Source organism: Podarcis filfolensis (genome assembly GCF_964270895.1).
Source record: "Podarcis filfolensis genome assembly, chromosome: 4".
Taxonomy (NCBI): Eukaryota; Metazoa; Chordata; class Lepidosauria; order Squamata; family Lacertidae; genus Podarcis; species Podarcis filfolensis.
Genome location: NC_139607.1, coordinates 41,788,368 through 41,814,299, shown reverse-complemented (window position 1 = coordinate 41,814,299; position 25,932 = coordinate 41,788,368). Strand labels below are relative to the sequence as shown.

Sequence of the window (25,932 nt, the reverse complement as noted above, 5' to 3'; positions counted from 1 at the left end):
TTTATTTTTATTTTTTTTAATGAAATATTTATTAAGATTTTACAAAGACAAATATACAAAAACACATAATAAAAAAATAAAAAAATAAGTAAACATACAAAAAAATAAGAAAAATTAAAAACAATTATTTTTCATAACTTAAAACTCATTTGCTTGTTTCTTTGACTTCCTCACACCTCCCCTTCTTGTATTCCCATTTACATAATCAAATCAGCAAATCCTTACCCTCTTTCATTTATCTTCTCTCTATAACTTAACATTTTATAACTCAATATTTTCATCCATTATCAATTCATTTTTGCATATTCTTATTAACTTTGTTGCTAATACCACTTATTTCCAAAATTATAGCTTTTAAATCTGTTCTTCTATTTTCTTGATAGCTAAAGGGAGCCAAAAGCCTGTTTGAAAGCATTTGAATAGAAAAGTTAGGGAGGGCAGTCTGGAGAAGAATAATCAGCCTAAAACAGGATACTAGAAACTAATAGCATTACTTTTACTAATGATGTTGTAGCATTGAGTTAATGGAATGGTCTTAAACATGAAGCCTCTGAGCCCCTCTCTCCCACACCTGGTCATGAGGGAGGAAGGGCAGTTACCCTCTTTCTCCCTTTCAAAGTGGGAAAGGAACTTGGAAGGGTGACACTCTGTCCTGCTTCCTCTTTCAGCTCTCTATACGCTTTTCAAGGCTCAGAATCTACCAAGATCCCTTGGAAAAGTGAAGTGTGTGCTCTCTCTCACTCTCATTCTGTCTCTTGTTGGTGGACTACTCTCAGGAAACTGGGACAGGGTATCAATGGGCCTCACTCAAAAACCCCAAAGTGTCTAGGTGCCTAAAAAGCTCGGCAACCCCTGGTCTGAGCACTTGCGGTCACCAAAAAATAAGGAATAAAGCCTGAGCTGGGCAGTTTATGAAACAATCCAGAAGAACACAATAGGACTGATAAATTGATTCATGCCAACTCTGGACTTTTAGCTACCTTTGGGAATAGCATAACCTTGCTGCAATAGCTACGAGAGAGAGAGAGAGAGAGAGAGAGAGAGAGAGAGAGAGAGAGAGAGAGAGGTGGCCTATGTACACTGTGCAAAGCACTGGAATTAATATTAATCCAGCTGTGCAGATGAAAGTAAGTGATGTCTTACGCAGTCATAACGTGCTCTCTCTCTGGAGTTTCACTTTAATCCTCAAGCAATAATGTCTGACATAGCATTTGCTTTATTCATTGAAACGTTACATGGAGTTCAACAGTCTGAAGGGCTTTTTCCACAATGCACTCATCTTTCTTCATCTCTGCGTCATTTTGTCATTAGTCTCGGAATTTGGTCCTTTGTGCTATTTGTCCTTTCTGGTACCCTAAAGCATGCTGTGGGGGTGGGGCATTTTCTCACTTGTTTTGATTGCTTCATCTGGAAACCCCACTTTCCATTTTGCCTTATTTACATTTTGGGAATGTAATGGGAATAGGAAGCTGGAGCAAAAATTGTGGGTGACCTTTGAGACTCTCAGAGTGGCTCAGTTTAAGAATCCTGAAATCAACAGGCCCCTCCTTTGTTGTGATCAATGTCACTGTTTTTCTTTTAATCAACATCACTATCCAGCACTTTGACAGGAATGTTTTGCAACCCCAGGTGTGGGGGATGGGGTGTTTTTTTTTTTTGCATAAACTGCGCTGCAGCTGTTGGATTAGCATTGGTGAGACCTGACTTCAAATCCCCATTCAGCCACGAAGCTCTCTGGGTGATTTTTGGCCAGCCACCCTTCTCAACCCAAGCCCAATTGTAATGGTTCTAGGGGTTGCTCGTGTGTAAGTTGTCGCCACTCCTGGCTAGGTTACCTGGGTAAACCCTTTCTGTCTGGACAGCCTCTCTGCCGTGGCTGTCTCAATCGCTGGCAGAATCCGCCAGTGGGCGTTTCTTGAACTTCTTCCAGCAAAGAAGTTCTTTGACGCCTAGTCTCCTCCTACTCTCCCTGTGCGGCAGTCTTCTGCGCAGGGAGGGTGTGGGCAGCGGAGGACCCGTGCTCTCCCCGCTGGTCTCCGGCGAGGAGTCCTGGAGCCCTCTCGCCGATTCCCCCATCTGCCCCCCTTCTCCACTGGTGCTATGCTGATTTTCTTCCCCAGCAGATGGGCTGCTTCTCTCCCTACTGGGACCCTCTCCGGCATCCCTCTGGAGCCTTCCCTCCGCCTCTGGCTCCGATGGCAGTTCCCTGACACCAATGGGGTTGTTGTGAATATAAAATCAGGATGGGGAATGGGAGAAGGACCTTAAGCTTCTGGAAGGAAAGCTGAGATATAAATGTAATAAATAAATGGACACTTCAGTGTTGTCACAAAAAGCTTCCCCAACTCTCACCTGGCCATAGAGATGACTCGGCAAAGACCCTTCATCAGTGGCGAAGTGGTGCACACAGACACTTGCAAAGTTACGTGGATCAGGGCCACTGTGTTTTCCAAACCAACTGTTATTTGAATCCCCAAAAGCATTTTGCAATAGCCGCTGTCTCCACTTTTGTATTTCCCTGTGAACATTTCTTCTAGAATATAAACTGACTATTGTATAGAAGGGCAACGGCACAAGGCATCGATATATTGATTTTCTAAAGATGTGCACTTGGGGTTAAAAAAAAATAAAGCATCGAATGAATAGCATGCTTTGGGTTGCCACTACTTTAACTATGTTGTGACGCATCAAGAGCCATGTTATATTGATAGCTATTTATTTAAAAACAAGTAAAGGGTACTTATCACTTTATGCCTTTGAGAGGGAAGATTACCCTTCACCCTCATAAGGCCCTTCACCCCCTCTCCCTCTCTCCCCCGCGCACTCTCTCTCTCTCTCTCTCTCTCTCTCTCTCTCTCTCTCACACACACACACACACACACACACATAACCTCCCTTGAAAACAAAGAAGAAGTGTCCCAAACTGGGGGTAAGTCTGTGTTTCTAGGCCAGGAATGCTGCCAAAATGACTGAAAGCTTGTAGAAAAACAGCCAAAATATTTTCTGAACAAATACAGAGATAAATTTAGCTTCCAGCAAAAATAGGTACACTTGTATGTCATGCAAGACTTCAGGGGGAAATACAGCCTGGTCCACCCTGTATCATTTCACAAATAATTCAGCTACTGTTTTCTTCCACACAATGTTAATCTCCAAAACAATTTATTGTTCGCAAGTGGTTCCTGCTTATACTATCTGTGTGCTCTGTCCATCATATACATTTATTCTGTTTGAGTGTTACCAGAGCAGCATGGTATTGAGTTATGCAGAACAATGAAACATGGCACTCCAATTATATATTAGGCTTGTGGAGCAAGTGGATAGGGAAAAAATTCCCTCATCTCTCATAATACTACAACTTGGGACATCCTATTGCTGGCATCCATTTGGTCTCAGGAGACAATGGAGGAGTGTGCCTTTGTTTCAAACCATTGGAGTGCCTGCTGTGGCTGTAGAGACTGAGGCAGGATAGACATGCTTTGTTGCAGCTGGGGCAGATGAAGGCATCTGGTTGTGCTGCTGTAGATGGACCATAACATTTCTTTTCTCTGCGCTCCTCTCAGCAGTGATTTCCCCTCTCATCACTGCTGTGGATAAATGACCTATCTGTTTGTCTCCAAGCACAGAGGTCGTATGCAAGGGATTTCCACATGGTGGGGTTGATGTTGCCAGCCTTCATGTCATGTTTGCAGACATCTTGATGACACAGAGTTAGTCTGCCAGCAAACCTGGTGCCTGAATCCAGCTCCCCATAAAGCATGTGCTTGTGGATCCTGTCATCTTCCATTCTGTGAACATGGGAATCACAGGTGGGAAGAATACATTTCTGAGCACAATTCAAAGTGTTGGTGCTGACCTTTAAAGCCCTAAACGGCCTCGGTCCAGTATACCTGAAGGAGCGTCTCCACCCCCATCGTTCTGCCTGGACTCTGAGGTCCAGCACCAAGGGTCTTCTGGCAGTTCCCTCGCTGCGAGAAGCCAAGTTACAGGGAACCAGGCAGAGGGCCTTCTCGGTAGTGGCGCCCGCCCTGTGGAACGCTCTCCCACCAGATGTCAAAGAGAACAACTACCAGACTTTTAGAAGACACCTGAAGGCAGCCCTGTTTAGGGAAGCTTTTAATGTTTGATGCATTACTGTATTTTAATATTTTGTTGGAAGCCGCCCAGAGTGGCTGGGTATAAATAATAATAATTAATAATTAATTATTTAGATCCTGCTTTTCTGACTCCCACAGGCATCTGGTTGGCCATCATGAGAATAGGATGCTGGACTAGATGGGCACTGTAATTTCATGGTGAATTTGGGAACAAGGGAACTGTAGCTCAGGGTAGAATGCCCCAGGTTCACTACCTGGTGTCTCCAAGTATTGCTTAGAAAAACACCTGCCTGCTACCCTGGGAGCTCAGATGGACCCATGATCTAACTTGGCATAACATCCTTATGCTTCTTATATTAATTTTTTGGGGGAAGTGGCATAGCTCAGTGGTAGAACATCTGCTCTGCATGCAGAAGGTCCAAGGTTCAATCCTCGACATTTCCTCGTAGGGCTGGAAAATTCACAGGTTTGAACCCCTGAACAGCTGTTGCTAGTCATTGGAGACAGTTCTGAAATAGATGACCTAATGGATGGCCCTATGTTCCAGTAGGTGGCATGTGTCGAATGAGCCCCACTGCAGTTCTTGCACAGCCTAGTGTTCCAGCTAGCACAGCAGAGTGCACCACTTTGCTTCTTCCATCTGATTTCCAGGAAGCATCTAATATAGAGTCCCAGTGTATCACTCTGAAAGCGCTGAAGCAGCAGCAATAAATGATCCAAGGTTGTACCATTGGAGTGAAGGATGCATCTCATTTTCTGTCTGCCGGGTAGGTGAAAGTGCATTGGGAATAGTAGTACCTCATCCCCATTTTCACAACTTCCAACAGCTTCATCCTTCCCTGATCACAGACTGGTGGGTACTATTGGCAATGGACGATGATTAATCCTATGACTAATAGCAAGCTCATCCTCCGTATGTTGCCACCCATGCATGTGAGAAACTCCAGAAAATCCCAAGGTTTGCAGAAGTATGAAAATATCTTTAGAAAAAAGATCTAAGTGGAAGGAGCAAACATAAAATAGCTCAGGGAGGATCAAACATTTTCAGTGTCTATGGAATGCCAACTTACTCTTGATGTAGAGAAATGTGAAACATGGAGAGTGGAAATTGAATAGAATATTGTGGGAAAGGGCATGACTGGCATCGTGAACAGTCCACACTGCAACATTTTGCAGAACCTACTTGTATGTATGCATAATGTATGATCCATGTCCATGCACAGCCTTGGACCTGACCTTCCTTGGTTTTTCTCTGTCCTATGAGAACATACATATCTTGACATCTCTCTGAAGAATGCCATCTCTCTATGCAAGCAATGAACAGTTCAACAGAGAAATGCACTGACAAATAAAAGAAGGATATCCCATCTGGCTCTTTGTTCGGCCAGTATAATGCACAGCTCCTTTCCATTAATGCAGATTCTTGCTTGTGATTCTGTGTTGTAAGCCTAATTACTCTCAATTTATTTGCTCAGCCCTGCATTTGCTATCTGCTGTTCCATAAATATGAAATTATCTAAATCCTTTTATATCTGGCTGCAATACCTAATTATTCCTCATTTGTTTTTATTCTCTCCCAATTTAGCATCATCTGTAAAGTTGAAGATCATATTTTTGTATCATAATAAGAGCTCTGAGATGCTAAGGAAGGAAGAAAAAAAGTTCCATTTTCTCCTCCCCTTCTCTCAGAAAAAAAGTAACAAGTGAGAGCTGTATGAAATGATAAGGAAAGGAATGAACACAAGAGTCAAATAAATCAAGGAGAAGTTAAAGAACCACATCAGATAACGTGAGATATTACTGTGACCAGCACCCATATAAAGGCCATAATAAAGTATGGCACAGAAACACTGTATTTGGTGAATTGAGAGGCCAGTTGTATGAGTGAGGCAGTTCCTTCAGGTGGCACATATTAAGGGACAGGCTAGCAGTCCCATAAATAAGCCAGTCTTGCACCCTTGATGATGCCCAGGTGCTGTGGAGGAGGATGCCCTCTTCCCAGTGTTGATGTATCATTCAGCTGCCAATCCAGCTGTATTCGACATGCTAAATGAGAGGGTGCCATGTTGTCCTTTTGCCCCAGGCAACAAAATGTCTCTGACTGGCCCTGGTGATTTGTCAGACCTCTCCGTTCAATCTAAATGAGAAACGTTGTCTCTAAGATCGCCTTCTCCTTTCATTCATAAAAGAAGAAACTTCCATGTGCAACTGGAGGCAGGCAAGCTCTGCACACAGAATAAAATCTAAAAGGCTAGGAACTGAAATTGGTTTTTTAAAAATAATAATAACAATAATCCCCAAATGTTCCACATTCACACTTGTTGCTGCCTTTAACAGGAAAGATAATGAGCCATATTTTATCCATTGTTTCCTCCGTCTGGCTCACTATTTTTAAAAACATTGTAAAATCAAAAAAGTTACATAGGGTTATCTGGCCAATAGCAAGATCAATGATCTCTCCAGCAGAATGCAAAGCTCTGCCAGGGAACATTCCAGCTTAGTCCACACAGCAGCCTCATCCAGGTGCAGGTGTGACAAATTTCTGCCAAGAGGCTTATTACTATCATCATTCTTAAGACTATCCTCTCTCTTCTCTTCTCTCAGGTGCAGAACCCGGCACCTGTGTTAAATTGCCATCTCATACTGGTCTAACAGCTCTGGCTTCAATCTCTGTGAACATTAACCTCGAGAGGAGCCCATGGGGAAGCTGGATGTGTTTTGATGATGGCTGCTTTGTTTTCTTTGTGAATCAGGCACGGAAGCAAAGCTTGCTTCCCAACATTAACCCAAGTGGGCTGAGGACGAAGACAGATGCTTATTTTCCTTTGACATTTCCTTGCCAATGCCACCTTGAAAGGTTTATCTGAAAATTAGCTAGCACAGGGATTAGCCTTATTCAGCAACTTTGTTGTGAATCACATTTTACAAAATAACTGAACATTGGATATAAAACCAATCTATAATAATTATCACCCTAGTTATCTCGTCAGGTTTATTGCTTGGGTCCAGGTCAAGATACCATGAAAACTATTCAAGCTATATTGTTGAAAGAGTCCTCTCAGATTTCCTTATAAATAACAAAGTGCCCATCCGCCCTATAGATTTAATGCTGCACTTTAAACAGCCACGGCTTCTCTCAAAGAATGCTGGGAAGTGTAGCTTGTTAAGGGCGCTGAGAGTTGGCAGAAGACTGCTATTCCCCTCGCAGGGCTGCAGTTTGCAGAGTGGTTTAACAACCAGTCCCTCTTCCCAGAAAACTAGGGAATTGTGGCTGTACGAGATAAATAGGGGTCTTCTAAGAATTCTAAACATCGTTAACAGGCGGCACTTCCCAGGTTTCTGTGGGCGGAGTCATGACTGTTGAAAGTGCTACAACACAATAAAATGCTGCTACTCACCATTACTAGGTTCCCAAACAGGGTTAGGATTCTCACACTGACTATTTGTGAAAGACTACTATGGCAAATGTGATGGATGTAATGTGGGGGATGGGGGGCCTCCTTATACTTGGGTACATGATTAGAAGATAGAAGAAACTAAGAAGTCCATCAGATCTAGTAGGCTGGAAAGGTGACCATAAAAAACAGCCTTGTTGGATCAGGTCAAAGGCCCACCTACTCCAGCATCTTGTTCTCACAGTGGCCAACTAGATGCCTCTGGGAAGCCAGCAAGCCAGGACCAGGGCAGAGCAAATCTGTAATTCCCAGCAGCTGGTATGCAGTGATACTGTAATATATCATCCCGAGTAATGTGTGTTTCAGGTATAACAATAACGTGGCTGCTCTATAAGCAAGAGCAGTATAGATATATTAATATCAATTAACCTATCAGTATTATCATGCAGTATTGATTATAGGAAAATGCTGCCCCATCTTTTGCTGCACTGATTTGCAAAAGCATACAACGTGTCACACAGTTTCTCTTTCCTTATAGAAATATTTTTAGAATTAAGTTGTACAAACATTATTTTGAATCTATTGTAAGTAAAGTGTGCTTAAAAACCTACATATGCAAGTGAGGCCACAAAAACAAACAATTAAAAAATTGCAAAAGAAAAAAAATGCTAAATTTGTACATCTAGTTTATTGCTTCAAATTATGGAGTAATTTGAGAACTCTGTGAAGTCAACCTTGGATCCTGCAAGGCAGACCTAATCTACATGTACATAATTTAGATTTTATTGAGTTAAGAATGATATAATAAAACGCTGAAATCAACAAGATAGAGAGATAAGATTGATTCATGTAGGCTCAGGCTACATATTTTAGGGGGGGGGAAATCTACAAAAGCAAATTAGGAAATTTTAATAAGCTGGAGAATATTATCAAAAGCAGGTCCAACAAGCCCATTGGAAAACTCAATGCAGTGCCATTTGCATTCACACTCCAAATTCTTATCTTGCTTTTTTCTTATCAACGTGGCATTTTCATTCCAGCGGAAGATATTTTAGGTTCCGTTTCAGCGTTACTTTCCTCACTGAAGTTACAATTCAGTCTGGGTAAGTGAGATAAATTTTGCTGGTCAACTGTGCAGTATTAATTCCTCCACTGGCTGTTTGCCATGTAAGCAACATTCCCCCCCTCCAACTATATTTTCTAGTTCTGACATTCTCTTGTTTAGGCTAGCATAATTCTTTTTTAGAATTCTTTAAACCCATTCCTGTTTATAATGGAACATTATACAAGGGTAATCACAAGACTGACAGTGGAATAAGTCTGTTTGAAGTTTCTGGGTCACTCCTTTTTTGAATTTCATTCTGGTAGGCGGGATTAGCAGCTAAAAATTACCATTGTAATAGCAAAAGCCAAACAAATGTAGGAAGCCAAGTTTATTGTCACGTCTTAAGAATGAGGCCAGCTAGGAATAGCCATTTTTATTACAGAATAATAAATCTCACTAAAAATAACAACAGAGCCTATAGTCTCTGACGTGATCTATTTTTATGCAGATGCAGCTTGCCAGGTGGGGCAGAGCCACTGCCCTAGGTTCCTGGCAGGTGGGTGTCACTGTTGCTCACCTGGAGAGTGAGGGATGAGATGGTGGTGAAGTCGACAGGGTGGAAACACACCAGCAGGAGTGCCATGTTGGTTCTGGCAGTGCATTTGCACTGTGCCAACCTCCCTGCCACTTTGCACCGCCCAGTAAGACACAGTGGCTCACCTGCCAAGAAGTTGGTTCAGTGGCTCTGTCTCATCCAGGAAGCCACTTCTGGTTTTTTGTGTTATCTCAGGCTGCAGTTTGAAACCTATGAACTAGGGAATAAGCCCTACTGAATACAGTGGGACTTCTGAACAGTCACCAAAATGGTTCCTCACAGGAATATTAATCAACAGTGGCAGTCTTCTGTTCCTGCTGAGTTCACATTGCCCCAGAGTCTCATTTCTACTGAACAATACATCTGAATCTGTATTGGCTCCGACTGCAACTGTTTTAAACGAATCTATTTCTCAAGCAGCATGAATCTTTCTCTTTGGGCACCGTGTACGGCTATTAGAACATGGTTAAACAATTCAGGGCTAACTAGCATTAGGCCATTAAGAATAGTTGACATATTTCAACTATTCTTAAAGGGTTTTGTAAGAGCGATATTTTGGAATTTTCACAAGTTGTTTCATGGTTTTCTTTTGTTTTTAAAGGTATAAATGAACAGTTGTAGTTAAGTGGGGTTAATTGGGCTTCGTTTAAGCATGGTGAAGTTCATTACAGCAGCAAAAGCATAATGTAGGAGAATTAATCGTCCAATGCTGTGTGTCTGAAAATAAATAGATCTTAGGAACACTAGGTACATTTGAAATTTTGCGATTGTATTGTGCGGTGGGTCCCAAACACAAAATGGCTGCCATGAGGGCATGGCAGAACACATTCTGACTGTTGTGGGGTGTGGCATAAATGAGCATAAAAGAGACAGAACCACAATGGGAAAATAGGCACCTATATCAGCCACAGCCACACTCAAAGAGAGAAGGACTTTGCATCTCTTCTCTGCTCAGAATAGAAGAGTGGATGGATATCCAATCTTGGCATCCATTGAAAGATGGACGGCAGGGGGGTGTTCAGAGTAGGAGCCATCAAGCCAGTGCAAACAGAATCTTCACAGGAAGAGCAATGAATCTCTTTTGCGTTGTGAATTGATTATCTAATGCAATATTTTAAGCATCACAGTGACAGAAATAGAACGGCTTGTAAAGAAATGTTTGTAGTAAGCATTAAGCATTCCCATAAAAAAAGTCTGGTTCCAAACATGAGATGATATAACAGCACTGTCTAGTTTACACCTGCATCTTTGTCATCAGAGGACTACAGGATCCATGTGATGCATTATTGTAGATGAACTATGAAAGATCTAACCCAACAGAGAGGATTCATATAAACTTTATTCAGCTAAGCACCATATATCTCAATGAATGAGTCGACTCATTCAGCTGTGAAGAGATCCAAGATTTAGAACCTCAAAGCCAAAGTGAGAGCATTTGGGTCAAAATTAAGGGAGAGAAGAATAACAGTGACCTCATTGTGGGAGTTTACTATAGATCCCCAAGCCAAACGGAGGACATAGATGATGCCTTCCTGGAACAGATGGCCAAGCATGCAAAAGGAAGGGAGATAGTAGTAATGGGTGCCACAGGGTTCTGTCTTATTCAACATCTTTATCAACGACTTGGATGATGGACTCAAGGGCATCCTGATCAAATTTGCAGATGACACCAAACTGGGAGGGGTGGCTAACACCCCAGAGGACAGAATCACACTTCAAAACGACCTTGACAGATTAGAGAACTGGGCCAAAACAAACAAGATGAATTTTAACAGGGAGAAATGTAAAGTATTGCACTTGGGCAAAAAAAAATGAGAGGCACAAATACAAGATGGGTGACACCTGGCTTGAGAGCAGTACATGTGAGAAGGATCTAGGAGTCTTGGTTGACCACAAACTTGACATGAGCCAACAGTGTGACGCGGCAGCTAAAAAAGCAATTCTGGGCTGCATCAATAGGAGTATAGCATCTAGATCAAGGGAAGTAATAGTGCCACTGTATTCTGCTCTGGTCAGACCTCACCTGGAGTACTGTGTCCAGTTCTGGGCACCACAGTTCAAGAAGGACACTGACAAACTGGAACGTGTCCAGAGGAGGGCAACCAAAATGGTCAAAGGCCTGGAAACGATGCCTTATGAGGAACGGCTAAGGGAGCTGGGCATGTTTAGCCTGGAGAAGAGGAGGTTAAGGGGTGATATGATAGCCATGTTCAAATATATAAAAGGATGTCACATAGAGGAGGGAGAAAGGTTGTTTTCTGCTGCTCCAGAGAAGCGGAGACGGAGCAATGGTTCTACAAGAAAGAAGATTCCACCTAAACATTAGGAAGAACTTCCTGACAGTAAGAGCTGTTCGACAGTGGAAGGTCTTTAAGCAGAGGCTTGACAACCATATGTCAGGAGTGCTCTGATGGTGTTTCCTGCTTGGCAGGGGGTTGGACTCGATGGCCCTTGTGGTCTCTTCCAACTCTATGATTCTATGATTCTAGCTGCCACCAGTCGAGTGTTGAGAAAAGAATCATGGGATGCACATGCATATGTGAACCAGCTCTTAGTGACTGGCTTTTCAAAGAAATTAAGCTTCCCAGTAGCCTTCTCTGCTTGGCTCCTTTTGTGCATGGACCTGACACTGTACCAGCAACAGGAGCTATTGATATAAGATCTGCCAAAATCTCAGCTGCCATTGTCATGTCTCTGCCTCTCCCATCCTTGCATCTAATTGCTTCATTCCATTGGCTCTTGTATTTCTTTTTATATTGATCTCATTAGCATTCCGCAAGAGTTCCCTGCTGTCAGCTTTCTTGTTTGCCTTTTGCTGTTACTGTGGCTCTATTTTCTTTGTTCACTTTTCTGTCATGTTTCATCTTACCTGTCTGTTGCGAGTACTTTATGTACCATTTTTTAACACTGTGCTTCCTTTTATGAATCCCGATTTTTCCAATATTTAAGTCATTTTGCTCATGTTACATCTGGATTCCAGCTTGTGTCTGGTGTCCGTTGGACATCAGACTCAGCACTTGGACCATTAATCTGTCTAGGTCAGTATTGTCAACTCTGGCTGGCAGTGAATATCCAGGATTCCAAACAGGATTCTCTCCCAGCCCTGCCTAGAGAGGCCAGAGATTGAAACTGAGACCTTCTCCATGCAAAACAGGGGCTGTGGCACTGAGCTATGGTCCTCCCTAATTCAAGGGGCCTCATTCAAGTCACCACAACCTGTAGGTGGCACCAAACTGAATAAGCAATATCTTAAAGACCTTGTTTATTTAAGTTTTGAGGTCTTTATAAAAGTCCCAGAGCTAGAAGAACAAATCAGAATGGTGATAACAGGGTGTTTTATTCATGTAGCAGATTTTTGAAGAGCAAGAGTTAGGAATAAAGCAAGTATAAGCAGATGGAATCAAATGGGATAGGGTGGAAGGAGTTGGAAATATAAGAAATGTAATAAAAGCATGATGTCCTTAAAACTGAAGAGCTTAGAAGACATATGAGATCCAAAAACAGACAGAATTTCAAAACTGTAATAAGCCAGATCAATGGCTGGTGAATGAAGAACAAAGAAAATGTTTGCAGCTCCCAATATTTGTACTTCTGTTATGCTCTTTGATTCACAAATAGGCATTTATTACAGCGTGTTTGTGTGCTTTTTTCTGTGAATTTTATACTAGGAACTGGCTTCCCTTAGGCTATTAAGTGGCACAGGGCCCAAATGAAATTGATCCTTTTGGACTTGGTAATTCACACTTTCTGAAACAATGCATGAAATGAAACACAGCCATCTTTCAAAACTTCTGCTTATCCAAGTTTTGTGATGCAATTCTTCAGGCAAGCAACGTGTACACAAACGCATATACTAAAAAGTGTGCACAAAAATACATTTATTAGTGAAAATAGCATACAAAAATGTGTATATTAGGGAAAATTGTAGACACAAATGTGTACATTAGGAGAAATTCACACTAAAATATAGATGAATTTTCATGAGGATTTTGTTTTTTTAAGATCATGAGCTAATGTAAAAATGTAGAGAACTGAAAACTAGAAAATAGGAAACTGAGAGAGATAGAAACTGACAGATTTCTGACCTGGGCAGCTGTTAGATGGGCAGTGGTGGCTCTTGGGGGGGGGGCACTGTGAGAAAAGGATCCTGGACTAGATGGGCGATTGGCCTGATCCAGCAGGGTCTTATATTGTGGTACTGAGCTTTGTTAACTTCTTCTGGTGTGAAGACACAGGGACACAGATCCTTACATTCAAGGAGCAAGAGCTATGCAACAATCTAGATTCATGGTTTTGGATGGTAGTGAATTAGACAAATAATGAAAATGGCTATTCTTAAAGTCCGTACTTATCGGACATGTTAGCTAATAAAATATAACTAGAAATTAATCAAATAGTACACCGTTCAGTGAAATTTGAGGAAACGGCATTTGCTTCAATTTCAAGTCTGAAAATGTAGGTCCAAGGAATTTTTCCAAAAAATAGGCAATAGTAAGTTGGAGGAAGAATGTGTGATGTTTGGTTTCATGTTGGAAGAGTAGCATTCTAAGACTAAGGTCTCATTACCTTATTTCAACCTCCCCCTCCCCCCGGTCCCCTGGTACAGGATTTCTAAAGAAACCCCCAAAGGCTGCATCTGGAAGGCTGAAATATATGTTCACCTAAGAGAGGATATTAGATGCTTTATGATTATACCAGAACCCACCGTTACATAAAGCACTTTGACAAGACACCTCATGCAGATTAATTACATTCCAGGATTCTAAGGGGAACATGCATATAAAAGGACTTGGGAGTGATTTTTCATATCTTGTTAAAGGACAAGAAGAAAGTATCAAAGGACTAGAGGGTGCCTGATCCAGTTCTTGTACTTTAAGAGATGTGTCAACAGAAAATTCAGGAAAGAATATCAGATCTCTACATCTGACTTATGTTGTCTCAAGATATTACTTTTCAGAAGGATAATGTAGAATTTAGAAATGTATAAGGAAGAAAACTCATTGCTGATATATGAAAGAACCTCCGGATCTTATGAGTATGCTTGATTCCTCTATGGAAATCTTTAATGGCTCAATAAAAGTAAGCAATAGAATATATATTTTAACAGACCTTGAGAGCTAAAATACAGTTATAAAACCTTCCATCTATAGTAGATTATCCCCTTCCCCTCCAAAAAATTCTGACTGATGTAGAAATCCTTGGCCATGTAATCTTTTCTGATGATTTCCCCCCCATCATGCATCAAGTTTAGCAAGTGGACTCTTTGCAACTGGGGAAGCGGGGAATAGGCAGATATGAACTGTGGTCTAGGCTCCATCTTTATTTGAATGGACATGGAATTACTGTAGCTAAGATCAGGGTGGAGAGAGGTAGCATAAGAAGATCAAAGACCTGTTCTTGCAGAGGCCAATCAGATGCTTATGAGGCTAGGTTAGTGAGTGCTCCTCTCCTCAAAGCCTGTTCTAATCCTTATAGTAAACACTGATCCTGTCCTCCACACAATTGGGAGCACTGAGTATTCAGCCAAGCATGCTCACAATCTGCACCAGACCTTCGCACAAGGAGTGGTAATAGGGCTGGGAGGTGATTTTCCTGTAGCCCCACCAAATATACAACTTAAGATGTCAGCTGTTGCTGGCTAGTGTTCATACATTAAAAACACTTGATAAATTTAATATTGCCAGAGACCCTTGTTCCTGAGGGTTCTGATGCAACAAATCTGCACCCATGATTCCTGGGGCGGCAAATAATACATGGCTGTTCGCCTGCTTCCATACATGGCTCCTCTTCTCTGAGTCATCTTGACACAAAAATGTTTGCAGTGTGAAATCGGGAGCATGTCATTTTTCAGGGTTCTCTAATCAGACACTCCCCTTAGACTTGCCTTGAATAAAAGTGCTACACACTGCGTTTGCTTTGCTTGTGGCTGATATTTCCCAGGAAATATTTTTGTTCCCTTGTTTATACTTACTTTGATGATCATTCTCAAATATTTGCTCCCCTCCCCCAGACTTCTCAGAGGTGTGTCCCTATTGAAAGGAAAACTTTCTTCCATGTTCATACAGGAATAGACATATCTGTCTAGTTTTGGCCTGTATAATTTTCATATGTGTTTGTTCATAACTCCTCCTCTCCATCCTGTTTGCACATCTATCTGCAGTTTTAAAATACAAAAATCCACACTTAAACACATATTTAAATACATATTTTATCACAAACTACTTATTTGACTCCATATAAATATTTGTAAAGTTATTTATTTATTGCTTTTGGGTATCTTTTGTTCAGCCAAAAACTTTATTGTCAAATTCAGAAAAGTGTGAAATCTGAAGGATAATTAAATTGTGATCCCTATGTCAGTCTGGGAGGTGCAAATTAGATCAGTTTCACTTTGAAAATATGAACCAAATGAAATTCTTGTCTATCCCTGTTCTCATGTAGTTATGCCAAAGCAGAGCACTAGCTGTCTCTCAGGAGATGGGCCAGTCATGAAAAGCTAAGCATTGTTATCACTCAGCAGTAAAAAGATGGTGTGGGCAGTAGCTGTGTGGATTCGGATTTATTTGAGGCTAACTCTTAATATCCCCCCCAAACGTGCTGTTTACCCTTCAGATCCAGAAAGAAAGTGATGAGCTTTCCTTCTTTTGTAACTTTAAAATAAAGCACATAAAGGAAAACATTGTCCTCATGGCTCAATAGATTAAACCTTGAAATGACACTTGAGAAGCAAGAGCTGTAGATAAACATACCTTTGTTTTATAAGAATTCTCAGATAGTAGCTTGGAGGGTTTCCTATGTGGAATTTGTTTCCACTTTTTCTGTTTATGAGCTTCAGAAATGTTTTAAGCCAGAAGGGCTGAGAAAAACAATATGGGGCCCTTCAAATAATTTGAACTGAAACTCCCCCCATCGGAACTGTTAGCTATGCTGGCTGGCGCTGTTGGACTTTGGAAAACACCATGCTGGTCTGAGGGCTGTTGGGTTGTGCTAATATTGTGTGAGTGGTTTGTTTGTTTGATTGATTGTTTTATTTGCAATCTGTTGTAAGCTGCCGAAAGAATTTTTCAGTGGAAACATGAGATACACACCTGTAAATTAAATAAATATGCATATTAATAATAAAAAATACATATCTTTCCATGGGTTTGAAAAGCAACTTGCAGGCAAGTCATGTGTGGAATTGTTGCGGGCCTCATTTCCTACTTCAACAGCCCTTGTTTAAAATAAAAGATTGAGAAAAAGGAGGAGGAGGAGGAGGAGTTTGGATTTGATATCCCGCTTTATCACTACCCTAAGGAGTTTCAAAGCAGCTAACAATCTCCTTTCCCTTCCTCCCCCACAACAAACACTCTGTGAGGTGAGTGGGGCTGAGAGACTTCAGAGAAGTGTGACTAGCCCAAGGTCACCCAGCAGCTGCATGTGGAGGAGCGGAGACGCGAACCCGGTTCACCAGATTACGAGTCCACCGCTCTTAACCACTACACCACACTGGCTCTCTTTTAGGCACTCAACCTAGAGACCCAAGGGCAAAAGCATGTAGAAGGATGGGGGTCCACACATAGAACTTGTCCGCAGTCTCACTGGCTGTGCCTGCTTCTCTCCTGACCTTGGCATGTTTAGCCTGCAGGTCTGAGGGGGACTTGTAAGCGCCCTTACAAGCCTCCTCATAATCAAGATCCCTGTCAATGGTGGATCTATCCGTTCCTGCAACTTCTTGGTCATTATTGTATGAGCACAGTGACAATTTTGGAAGCTGCTGCTGCTGTTGTCTAATTATTGTGGTATGGTACTGCTTTCAAAGTATAGTGCAGGTGGAGCCTGAGCGGATATTTCATACATGAATTTCACTGAAGTGATCAAACCTTTATGTCGACTGCCTGGGCACCTGCACTCGAACTCAGGATGAAAGGGAGAAATGAGCTAAGAGCAAGGCATGTCTGGCAAACTCCCACCCAGAAACCTATGTCCCCACTATGGAAGGACATGTGGATCCAGAATTGGCCTCCGCAGTCACTTATGGACTCACTTTTAAAACTGTGTTTATGGAAGACAATCTTACTCGGCTACGAGTGATTGCCAAAGAAGAGAAGAAAGATTATGTAATAACTATAAAAGCAAAAAGAATACGATAAATGTTTGCGAAGAGGCTGTAGCTGGCACCTGTTGGGTGCCAATTCACCAGCAGCCCACAAGAGCCAAATGGCACACCAGCTCAATCACAACTTCCTCCCACATCCTGCTGTGTAGAAGAAAAAGGGAGCAGGACATCTGGTCCTAGATTGGAAGGAATATATGAACAGTGTATCAGATACAACGGGGCCCAAATTAACATGCAGTTAGGGGAGACTATGAATGAGATTACTAGCTGTACACACACACACACACACACACACACACACACACACACAAATTCCCATCACTTTGTATGTTCAAGAGTGACTGTCTGCTGTTGGAAGGTTTCATGTACTCAGGGTTCAAAAGCACACACCCGATGGGGGTAGTAGCCTTGTCTGCTGCGAGACAACTGCCCTTGGGTGTGCGAGGGCAATGGAGATGGAGGTAGCAAGTTTTTTTGTACAGACTTACAGGGTTTAATTCTGAGCCACCCTGGAATTTGCACAATGCAGAGTGGTATATAAATATTTTAAATAAAAGGCATACGTTTTCCAATTCTGGTATTTTATTTTGTGTGATAGGGTGGCCAGACCTATATTTGATGACTTTTATGTGGAATCTATATGTGGCTACCTCGTCTATTTATATAATGACATCACACTTGCTGTTATTTGCTAATGGAAAGAATGAAACAAAAACAAAAACTGTTAATTTTCCAGTTCACCTAGGCTAGTTTCTTTCTGAATGTATTCATATTTCCGTCTGCTACAGTACCCTGTGGTACATCTAGCTCCTATAACAGGCATATTTCTCCCACATCTGTCTTTTATCCCAACCATGCAACTAGATCAAGCTTGGTTTTCACAATCTCTATTTATCCGCAACCTCTGTTTATCACTCTTTTGAATCTATAGGGTGCAGTTCTATTTAAAACAAGATGACATAAATGCAGAGACACAAGAACTAGAAGTTTAATTCTGTCATTCATTGTGGTGAGCAGCAGAGATGCCTTATCATCAGGGGTCAGCAAACCTTTTCAGCAGGGGGCTGGTCCACTGTCCCTCAGACCTTGTGGGGGGCCGGACTATATTTTTTTGGGGGGGGGTGGGGAGAACAAATTCCTATGCCCCACAAATAACCCAGAGATGAATTTTAAATAAAAGCACACATTATACCCATGTAAAAACACCAGGCAGGTGCTACAAATAATCCAGAGATACATTTTAAATAGAAGGACACATTCTACTCATGTAAAAACATGCTGATTTACGGACTGTCCGCGGGCCGGATTGAGAAGGCGATTGGGCTGGATCCGGCCCCCAGGCCTTAGTTTGCCTACCCATGCCTTATCACTGTGGCTTCACACAACAACTCCATTCCTGCGTCCATGCCAACATGGAAAAAGAGCAAAAAAGTAAAGAGCTATGCATCTCATTTGCAAGAAGTGTCACCAACAACCATGTTATATTTTTGTAATCAATGGAACCTAAGGATTAATTATAAATTCCAATTCAGTCCAAGTTAGTGTGTTTGCCCTTTACATGTAACATTCGTTTACACATTTTTAACAGAATTGTGGCAAATGCATAGGTCACTCACCTTTGAGCTTTTGTAAAGTCTGTATCTGTTGTTTATCTGTGTTCGGGTTCAACTCCAGCAGCTCTCCATCTGTTTGCTGTCTGTTTTCTAAACGGAGGCAGCATCCTGAGGGGCAAAGAAGACAGGCAACAATTAACACTGCAGCATACTAGAGAGGAGGCAGTTTTCAGTGGAACTGAATTATATTTTTCTGTATAGATACCCATATTTTCCATATGTTTTTATTGTGTGCAACGTTGTGATTTCACTCTCTAAAACAGATGATGTGCTGCAGGGTTTTGTTGACTCACAGCACTTGTTCCACATAGACAAACACTTGCAGCAGATCCTGCCATCTGCATTGCTAAAATTAAGGCGTGCCAGGGGCACAGCTCCCCCCCCCCATTCACTTCTTTCTCTATGCTGGAGCAGGGGAATCTCAGGGTTGTATTCAATTAAGTCCCACTCATAGTAGGTCCACTGAAGTTAATGAACCTAAGTAAGTAATGTATATGAACTTCAATAGGTTTACTCTCAGTAGGACTAGCATAGATCCTCACATTTTATGCTGTCAGAGCAAAGTATTATGCTACAGTAGGGATGGATGGATCAGTTCATTTGGTTATTTCCATTCCTGATGTTTTCCAGTCTTAAATTCAGTTCTGAATTTTCCAGTTTTCCAGTTCTTAAATTCAGTTTTTCTACAATCTGTGGGATTAAAATAATAATAATAATAATGAAAATTTATCAGCATTTGAATGCTCATATGTCCTAATATACCCTTTTGCATGAAATTTCCCCTAATACAAGGTGTTTTTGTATATTATTTTTACTAATATATTATGCATACTTTCCCCTATTTTATGCACTTTTAAAAATACGGTTTGGTTGCAGAACTGCACCACAAAATTCAAGTAAGTGAAAATTTCAGAGGATGCCTGTGTTTCAGTACTTTCTTAAGTGATAATTTGACAGGTTCACTTGTAAATGGAAACCGAATCGAATTTCTTCCTCCACCCTACTCTACATTTTATTGAAGCCTATTAAAGGAGCACCTAAGACAGTCACATATAATGTGAGGACAAAGGAAGACTTCATGGAGAGTTGTAGGTTAAGGTGTAGAACAGGAAGCCACCTGTGCAGTTCATAATATGATTATTTCATGAGGCTTTGTTTGGGATGTCTGTTCTAAAATTAGATCCAGGGAATCCCCAGTTTGCTGCTACAATAGAGTTGTGAGTATGAAAGAAATAGATATTCTCGGTTCTGCTTCTAAGCCTCCCAACATTACTAAAGGGATAATATTAAAGCCTTTCAGCCTATACCAAGGCACCAGACAGGGCTGCCCTCTCTTCTTTATTATTTAAGTTGGCATCAGAATCCCTTTCTTGTGCAATTCAGCAAAACCTCACAATTAAAGAAAGGAATAAAATTTAATGACTCTGATATTGCCCTCTGTGCTAATGATGCCATAGTATTTGTTGATGACCCTGACAACTTCAGTCATAGCTTTAACTGATTTGATTCACAAATTTGATAGCCTTTGGGGATCAGAATTAATGCCAGAACTAACATACCCCTTTTCAATCAGAATTGACATATACCTCTTCACCTCTTTTATGTTTGTGGGGCTTCAGCATCCAAACAAGAGGCCTAATATATCTAGGAAACAAGGTCAAAGCATGGCTCACACCTTGCTGCAATAAAAGATGACTTGGATAGGTGGGCTATGTAATCTGTAAACATCTGGGGTAAGATTAATGTTATGAAAATGAATGTGGTATAATGCTTGTTTTTTTACATGGCTTACCAATATACATCTCAGGTTCCTAGTTTACACATATCAATAAGTTTTTGTAAGGCCTTATATGGTGCAGTAGAGCACCCCGCATTTTCATTATATAAACCTCAGCTTTTGATCTAAGAAGATTTTAACTTCCCCAAACTCTTTATAGAGCTTTTCTCCTTTCCCAAATACATAAATGCCACAGCCAGAATCCTCATATCAACATCAGCCTAGACAATATTAGAACAGCCCTTTCTACATTGATGGGGTAGACAACCCTTAGTTTCAGGTATATATTCACAACTTTTCTGATAAACATCCGATACCCTCCACCCCCATATCCTAGACTGCCAACACATTATTGAGCCTTCCATCGATGCAAGGGAAATAACACTTTGGCATAATCCAGAACTAAAAAATTGCTGGTCTCACAGTTTAGTAAAAGACTAGGGCAGATAATCAAATTCTCACTTTGGATCAATGAACAGACAAGGAAAGTAATTTTGTCCCCTTTTCTTACTTTCAAGAAACATACAGATCACCTGATACCTCCCAGTGATATTATTTACAGTTGAAAAGAGTATTAGTTTCTTTGGATTGTTTCCAATGAAGTTTTCTCATTGGCACAGGGGTTTCGAACCAGTGTGCTATGGCACCCCGGGTGGCTTGAATGATGGTCAGGGGTGCCATGGGCAACACTGACATCTGTCCCTCTTTCCTCCCCTTCCTCCCCTGATGCCCTCTTGTGCCTCTGCCTCCCAAAGGATTGCACAGCTGCTTGTTGCAGAAGCCCTGGCTACAAACTCCGTAGGTTAATGGTGCCTCTGGAGTTGGCTGGGGGAGCTGGTTGCCACGAGCTGAGTGAGGCAGCCTCAGAGTAAGCAATCAAGTGGGGAAGGGAGCCCAGCCAGACAGTCCATCAGCCCTTGCTGCTGGGAATGGACAGACAAGTCCCAAGCCCCTGTGGGCCACTGTGAGGAGGCACCTCTCTTTTGGGCAGGGAGGCAACTCAGAGACCAGGGGCTGCAGGAGCGGCTGCCCAGAGGACTCCCAAGGAGAAGAGATGAGGCTGAGGGAACACTCCACAAGGGAGGGTGTTCGAAAAAGCATGAGAGGCTGCCAGCTCTGCAGGAAAGGGGTGACATAACTGGGCTCCTGAGCCCCACAGGGTTGCCACAGAAAGAATGTAGTTGGTCAAGAGAGCTGTGGACTTTAAAAGGTTGAAAACCTCCGCATTAGAAGTCCTTGAGCTAACAGGGTTACTTTGTTGGATACAACCCTTAATTTGGTCATGCTGCCTGCAGTGCTTCTAAACTGCCCCCTCCTCATATTTAATTAGGGGGATCTCCTTCCCAACACTCCTCAAGCCAACTATAGTTTTTAACCGTTGACTTGTGGATGGAACTAAATGTTATACAACATCCATGTGTGCAGAATGGAACAAGGAGCTGGATAATCAAACTCTTCCAAATCAATGGAAGGCTATGCCCTCATCAATTAAAATCTAAACCCTAGTTTGAGATGGCCCTGCAGAAATTATTATATCTCCTTTATAATTATGTAAGAAAAATATGCTTTCCTTCTCCAGTTGCTGGTGATGTCAGTGACAGAGAATGCTCCTTAACATATATGACGTGGCACTGTTCTTCAGTTTTTCAATTCTGAGGTCATTGTATTAACTTTGGCCTGGAAACACATTTCAAAAATTGGGGGGGGGGGAGAGAATTGATAGGATACCTCCCTATGGTGTATTTTATGACATCATATCACTGAGCAGATGGGTGCTAGAGTCTAAAAATATCCAGAGGGCCATTGGTTGCTCATCTGTCTCATGGGCCCAACCTTGAATTTGGGTCAGCATAAGTTCTCCTCACTCTTCTCCCTCTAATGGATGAGGATAAAAATCTTAACAGCTAAAACTTTGTCAAATACTATTGGGACCTACCAGGAACATGTAAAAAGCCTCCTTAGATAATTTGCTAGGAATATGGAAATTCTCACAGTTCCTTTGGAATTCTTTGGATTTATTTATTTTATTAAATTTATTCATAGCTCCTCGCCTGGGCTCCTAATTCAGGCCTGCACAGGGCATCTGCTAGCTTAAGTTTTTACTGTGGTCAGAAGAGGAGCCTGAAGGCTGGACTGAACTGAACTGAGTGCATTTAAGGGAATAGTAGGCAATTAAGTCACTGTGCCTGAGTTCAACACAGTGTAAAGTCTGGTATTAAATGTTGATTTGTGTTTTTCTCATTCCTTGTAACCAGAACTTATTAAATAGAAAATCATTTTCTTATACTTGATTTTTCTCATTGCTTCATAGACATTTCACTTACACATTATTTCATAACTATGCAAAACAAATGAAGAGATAATGAGGAGACAGAAGGGTGCGATGAAATGCAATTGTTGGAAAATAATGTCAGACAATAGAAGAATTTTGCCTAAGTGTTCTTTCCTTGTTATTAGTGAGGAATCTAGTAAGGGAAACATGCCATGCTACTTTTGTGGGGAAAGGATGTACGAGAGACTCATTTAGCACAACTTTCGTGCCTCAAGAGAGCAAAGTGTCAATGTAGCAAGAAAATAGCAAGTGCAGCATTTTCATGCATAACTTTGCAAAGGAAGTTTCACTTCCCCTTACAATGCTGTAGCTGGACTTCTGTTGATGTCTGTTTCTGCTGCTGTGGCACTGATTGCAGACAGACACTCAGATGTGGATCAGCTTCTTCTGCGCAGCTTTATGTGACTAAATTCAAGCACATCTCTCTTCATGCACCCCTCCTGCATTGAATGGAATGAGATTTTCTGAATAGACCCATCATGTGATGCATTCCAAGCTTGGTACCATCTGCTGTCACAAACTCAGCTTGATTAAAAAAAGACCGTCATTCAAGGCCATCACTTGCTGAAACCCCTTTGGAAAACGGTGTTCCACTGGAATCCCTGATGCAAAAAAAAAAAAACATTGGAACAAAGACTGGTTGCCCGAATGCTTCCTGCAGGGGATGTATGGGATGCTACAACAAAAACCAGCAAACAACTGTGTGCTTAAACACAGGTGCAGGAAATCTTTGGCCCTCCAGATGTTGCTGAATTACAATTTCCATTATCCCTGGCCATTAGCCATGCTTGCTGGGTAGTTCTGCAACATCTGGATGACCAAAGGATCCCTATACCTGGCTTGAACTGATGTTGTCTGGGACAGCTAATGCAGATGTTTGATAATGGCTTGAAAGCATTGGTAGCCCATAGGCTGGAGAATCAACAGCCTACTTCAACAGGTTTTATTGGGTATATTTAGGCAATACAGCATTGGTACAATATTTTACAAATTACTTCAATCCCAGTAAAGAATCTATTACTCTGCATTACACGTCACTCTTCAATCTCAGGTGTGTTTGTTTTTAAATGCTTCCTCTCTGTCCTTCCCTATGTGCATATAGCCCATATAGCCTTTTGGAAAACACCTAATGAATTTATCTTCATATTTCAGGGAGGCCACTGAGGCAGAGATTTATTGACACCACAGTTGTGGCAGAACCAAGAAATAAATCAGTGCCTCTAAGTGGAGGACCAATGCCTTAATTACAAAGAGCAGCCATTTTTTCTGTTGTCAGCAACGTTTACACCATTTCCAACTTGGGTAAGAAAAATTAATGAAACCCTATGAACTGCCTTCCAAAGATTCTTTAGCAAGATGTAAAGGGTAATGTGACCTGACACTGCTTAATCTCAAATGCTCCTGAAAACTTTCCCTTCTACTAAGTGATTGTGTGCTGGCTGCTTTTCCATCTAAGAAACTCATTCAATTTTCTTCCAACGTTGGATTTTTCTTCCTGTGGCTTTTCCCCCCGCTGAGTTTCCCACCTCGGGGATTTCACCAATCCTTAGACTGCTAGCCGTTTTGCTGCAGCTGAAGATATTTCATCTGTGCTACAATCAAAAGGGATGGCCTGTGTCTCGGTAATGTCTAACAATCTTTTCAGTTTAAGAGAACAGTCTGTCATCCCCAAATAGAAGGGAGCAATTTTTCCCTGATATTCTTTTTCTTTTTGGAAGGGGGAAAAAAAAGGTCTGTTGTGAACTCAGATCCTCTCATTTGATCAGGTTCATTGCTAGCAAAAAGCCTGCTGAGCTGAAATAAACATTCTGTGTGCAACACAGAGAGTGACAAGAGGAAAAATAAAGAACGTAAGAAGAGCCTGCTGAATCTGGCAAATGGCCCATTTAGTTCAACATCCTGTTCTCACAATGGCCAACCGGATGCCTGTGGGAAGTCCGCAAGCAGGATATGAGTGCAACAGTACTCTCCCTTCCTGTGGATTCCAGCATGTGGTGTTGAGGAGAAGTTTCCTGCCCATTTAATAGTTGTCTCAAAGATGGAGTCAGAGTTGTCAACAGTTCCTTAGAAGAAATCTGCATATTGTGAAAGGGCAACAAATTGTTTAAGCCTGGTGGAACACTCTGCCACAAGAGATTAGAGCCCTGCGAGATTTTAAATCTTTCCGCAGGGCCTGCAAGACAGAGTTGTTCCGCCAGGCTCAGCCTGACTCCCCTTCTCTCTTTGTATAAGAACTAGTATGAAAGAGGCCTCCCAGCATTCTCACAGGCCCATATAAGAACAGTGTAAACAGTTGGGCCTGATGAACATTTACTGTTCCCAACCTTAATCCTGTGGAAAGTCATCTAATTATTATTATTATTATTATTATTATTATTATTATTATTATTATTAATTTGTACCCCGCCCATCTGGCTGGGTTTCGCCAGCCACTCTGGGCAGCTTCCAACAAAGATTAAAAATACATTAAAATGTCACACATTAAAAACTTCCCTAAACAGGGCTGCCTTCAGATGTCTTCTAAATGTCAGGTAGTTGTTTATCTCTTTAACATCTGATGGGAGGGCGCCACTACCGAGAAGGCCCTCTGCCTGGTTCCCTGTAGCTTTGCTTCTCACAACGAGGGAACCGCCAGAAGGCCCTCGGCTCTGGACCTCAGCATCCTGGCAGAATGATGAGGGTGCAGACGCTCCTTCAGGTATACTGGGCCGAGATTTTAATTTGATCCTGACTTGTTTTTAGGAGGTAATTTAATTATTGTTTGATTTTATACCAATGTTATATATTTGATGTTAGCCGACCTGAGTCCAGTCTCAGGCGGGGAGGGCAGGAGACAAATACAAGTTTGTTGTTGTTGTTGTTATTAAAGGGCAACAAATTGTTAAGCCATCTTATATTTATATTCTTTATTTATTTATTCTTATTCTTATTGCTTGTTCTTACTAGGGAGAGGTGATGCATTTGTGGGATTTTCCATCTC

General features: G+C 41.6%; 1 protein-coding gene across 4 annotated transcripts in view; it reads left to right on the top strand.

Annotated features, from left to right (window-relative positions):
- Nucleotides 1–25,932, top strand: part of LOC310762005 (uncharacterized protein) — a 352,306-nt gene that overhangs the window by 82,106 nt on the left and 244,268 nt on the right. For 3 of the 4 annotated variants that reach the window (XM_083612453.1, XM_083612455.1, XM_083612454.1), the window contains exon 1: nucleotides 4,796–4,864. The exons of the other annotated variant lie outside the window; for it this stretch is intronic. In XM_083612453.1, coding sequence (XP_083468579.1) covers nucleotides 4,809–4,864 — 56 coding nt within the window. In that variant the 5' untranslated portion in view covers nucleotides 4,796–4,808. Of the gene's footprint in view, nucleotides 1–4,795; nucleotides 4,865–25,932 lie in introns of those variants that run through there. 4 annotated transcript variants of the gene reach the window in all.